The 3336-nt window shown below is 42.2% G+C and overlaps 1 protein-coding gene across 1 annotated transcript in view; it reads right to left on the bottom strand.

Moving 5' to 3' along the window:
* Positions 1-3336, bottom strand: part of ALDH7A1 (aldehyde dehydrogenase 7 family, member A1) — a 69594-nt gene that overhangs the window by 41085 nt on the left and 25173 nt on the right. The window contains exons 9-10 of the mRNA XM_011981221.1: positions 2796-2873; positions 321-418 (exon numbers count right to left, since the gene is read on the bottom strand). Of these exons, the coding sequence (XP_011836611.1) occupies positions 321-418; positions 2796-2873 (176 nt within the window). The remainder of the gene's footprint in view (positions 1-320; positions 419-2795; positions 2874-3336) is intronic.

The following is a 3336-nucleotide window of genomic DNA, read 5'->3' as shown; positions in this document are numbered from 1 at the left end:
ACGCCTGGCTAAGTTTTTGTATTTTTAGTAGAGACGGGGTTTCACTGTGTTAGCCAGGATGGTCTCGATCTCCTGACCTTGTGATCCGCCTGCCTCGGCCTCCCAAAGTGCTCATATTTTCATAAATTTTGGTATTTAAATTTAAGACTTCCCTAATATTCAACTGCTAATAACTGTACCCTTTTCTTTTACTTAGACATTCAAATAAACATGACCACTGCCTCCATGGAAAAGGTTGAGGGGAAAACAAAAACTCAACTTTTAGATTTCACCTCCATATTTGAGAGAATTACAATCCTCATTAGAAAGCCAACACTTACCAAACCTCTCCTGCACCATCAGGGCCACCTGTTTTCCCACCTGAGTGCTCCCAGTGAAGGACAGCAGGTTCACTCGTTCATCTTTGGCCATTGCTGTGCTGCAAGGGAACAGACATGGTCGGTCACCCAAGCAGAGAAACCCAGCAATGACAACTTCTAATGGTACCCAGCACTGAAGTGCCCTTGGAAAAGCAGTCCCTCGAAGCTACAAGAAAGTCTGTCCCAGGGGAGCAAGGGAACGTCTTCAGGAGAAGGAAAAAAGTTTTCCACAAGTAGAACCATATGGCAGAAGAGGCTAACCTGCTGTGAATAGAAATCACCTAGAGGAAGTTGTTAGGGAAGAAAGTCTTTCCTATACTGAGTGAGTGACTGGACAATATGATCTTAGCATTTCCTTGCTGAGCATTCCAGTTTTACAGACTTTTAACTGCTGTGTGATTCCTTTAAGGATTAAAACTTAGGCAGGACTAGCCTAGGCAACACGATGAAACCCCGTCTCTACACAAAATACTAAAATTGGCCAGGTGTGCAGGCATGTGCCTGTAGTCCCAGCTGCTTGGGAGGCTGAGGTGGGAGGATCACTTGAACCTGCGAGGCGGAGGTTGCAGTGAGCTCAGATCGAGCCACTGCACTCCAGCCTAGGTGACAGAGTGAGACCCTGTCTCAAAAAAATAAAAATAAAAGAATTAAAACTTAAAAGCCTGTAGGGAAATATCCTAAAGCAGGGGTCCCCAGGCCCCAGGATGCCGACCACTACCAGTCTGTGGCCTATTAGGAACCAGCAGGAGGTAGGCAGCAGGCGACCCAGCAAGCATTACTGCCTGAGCGCCACCTCCTGTCAGATCAGCGGCAGCATTAGATTTTCATAGGAGTGTGAACCCTATTGTGAACTGTGCATGCAAGAGATCTAGATTGCATGCTCCTTATAAGAATCTAACTAATGCCTTATGATCTGAGATGGAACAATTTCATCCTAAAACCATCCCCCTGCCGTGGTCCACGGAAAAATTGTCTTCCACTAAACCAGCCCCAGTCCCTGGTGCCAGAAAGGTTGGGGACCACTATCCTAAAGTATTCCTCACGGAAGTTGACTTACAAAGGCTATGCTAGGATTTCCAGTTGCTTCTAAGGAATGCAAATCAGACATTACTGATTTGAACCTCTCTGTTCCTAGTTCAGTGCTACAAAAGGTCCAGTGTTAGCCAAGCGGGGCAGCCATAGCATCAGTCTAATGTAGGGCTGTACGGCTCGGCTCAGTTACCTAGGTCAGTCTTCCGAGGTTCAACCTAGCAAGCATGAGCACTAATACTCAAAGTGGCTGCTGCTTAACATGCTCCTGCATATACCACCATAATTATCTGAGCTATTGCAAGGCCAACACAAGCACTAGATACCCAGAATGCAAGAAGTCAAAGGCCGACTCATGTTTTAAATGACACTTAGATAATATTTCACTCTGCATTGTACATGTGGGAGTTGTATTTTGTAAAATTTTCTCATTAATATGAAAAACAGAGTAACTTATTGCTCCTTTTTGAGATTGCCCAGTAAGTACAACGGTATATTAAAAGTGTGGGAAGGCGAGGAAACTAACACTTTAGCCACACCAGTATGGGTTGTAAGACTTGACTCCTGGAAAACTCACCTAATCAAAGTCTAAGCTGATAAGAACCTCAGCTTTTATCCCAGTTCAGCACGATTATAGTCCACGTCATCTTAGTATCATGCCAAGTAAAAGCAGCAAGACACAAAAGGCCACATATTATATAACTACATTGATACAAAATGTCTCAAATAGGCAAATCCATAGAGACAGAAAATTCTTTAGTGGTTGTCAGGGCATGAGAGCAGGGGGAATGGGAAGAGACTGCCAATGGGTATGGGATTACTTTCTGGGCTCATCAAAATGTTCTGGAAAAAGATAGTGGTGATAGTTGTACAATAGCCTGAATATTTTTAAAACCACTATATTGTACACTTTAAAAGAGAGGATTTTATGGTATACAAATTGTGAATTATATGGCAATTTAAAAAGAAAAAAACAATTTTACTAAAAAGAGGCTGTGTTCCCAGGGTTTCCTTTTTCAGTCAGCTGAGAAACTCAGACAATAGGCTAGGTTCTCGGCAGGCAGTGAGACCCCAGACTACAATTTCATAGCTTTCTTTGTAAGTAAACACCTTGACAAACCAAGTGTCAGGAAGTCACAGGCTGCCCCCCATTACAGCAGTTTGTTATTTCAGGATATAAACACCTTAGAAACAGTACCTCTGGGCAATTAAAAAGACGATTCTTATTCATCCTCCAATAAAGGTTAGGCATTAATACAATAACCCAATAAACTCCATAATAATAATGATTTCAAAAACCATTCTCAACTCCTTAGTTAAAAGTGAGTTCATTATTCTAGTAACGATGATTCTAGTTGGTGAACCTGGGGTCCTTCAACAGAGGATGCTCTCAGCCTAATAACCTACCCAATATCTGCTCCACCACAAGTCAAGGAACAAATCGCACCAGGCAGCTTGTTGTCCTCCAGAACCTTGGCTATTATCCTAGAAAGGAAAAAGCAATTATTGAGGCAATAATTTAATTTCTGAAGTCATTTTTTTAAAAACAAGGAATAAATTGCAACCACTTGACTCTCCTTCTTTCAACTTTCTCTCCCATCCCTCAAATATACTACTCTCTTGCTTTTTCAGCCCACTTTTCAATTTCTAAGTCACTGTTCCTAAATGGCCTTCTAACATTAAGAACACTCTTATACCAGACTCTGCCCTCAAACATTCAGACCTGGATTTCTCCTCACATATTGAAAATGCCATTTTCAAAAAACTATTAGCAGAATTTTTTTTTTTTTTTTTTTGTCCTAAAAGAATCTTGAGGACAGGTGTGGTGGCTCATGCCTGTAATCCCAGCACTTTGGGAGGCCGAGGCTGGTGGATCACTTGAGGTCAGGAGTTCAAGACCAGCCTGGCCAACATGGTGAAACCCCATCTCTACTAAAAATATAAAAAT

This window comes from Mandrillus leucophaeus, unplaced genomic scaffold (assembly GCF_000951045.1).
Source record: "Mandrillus leucophaeus isolate KB7577 unplaced genomic scaffold, Mleu.le_1.0 Scaffold221, whole genome shotgun sequence".
In the NCBI taxonomy this organism is placed as follows: Eukaryota; Metazoa; Chordata; class Mammalia; order Primates; family Cercopithecidae; genus Mandrillus; species Mandrillus leucophaeus.
Note: the sequence above shows the minus strand (reverse complement) of the source record. Positions and strands in the feature narration are given on the sequence as shown.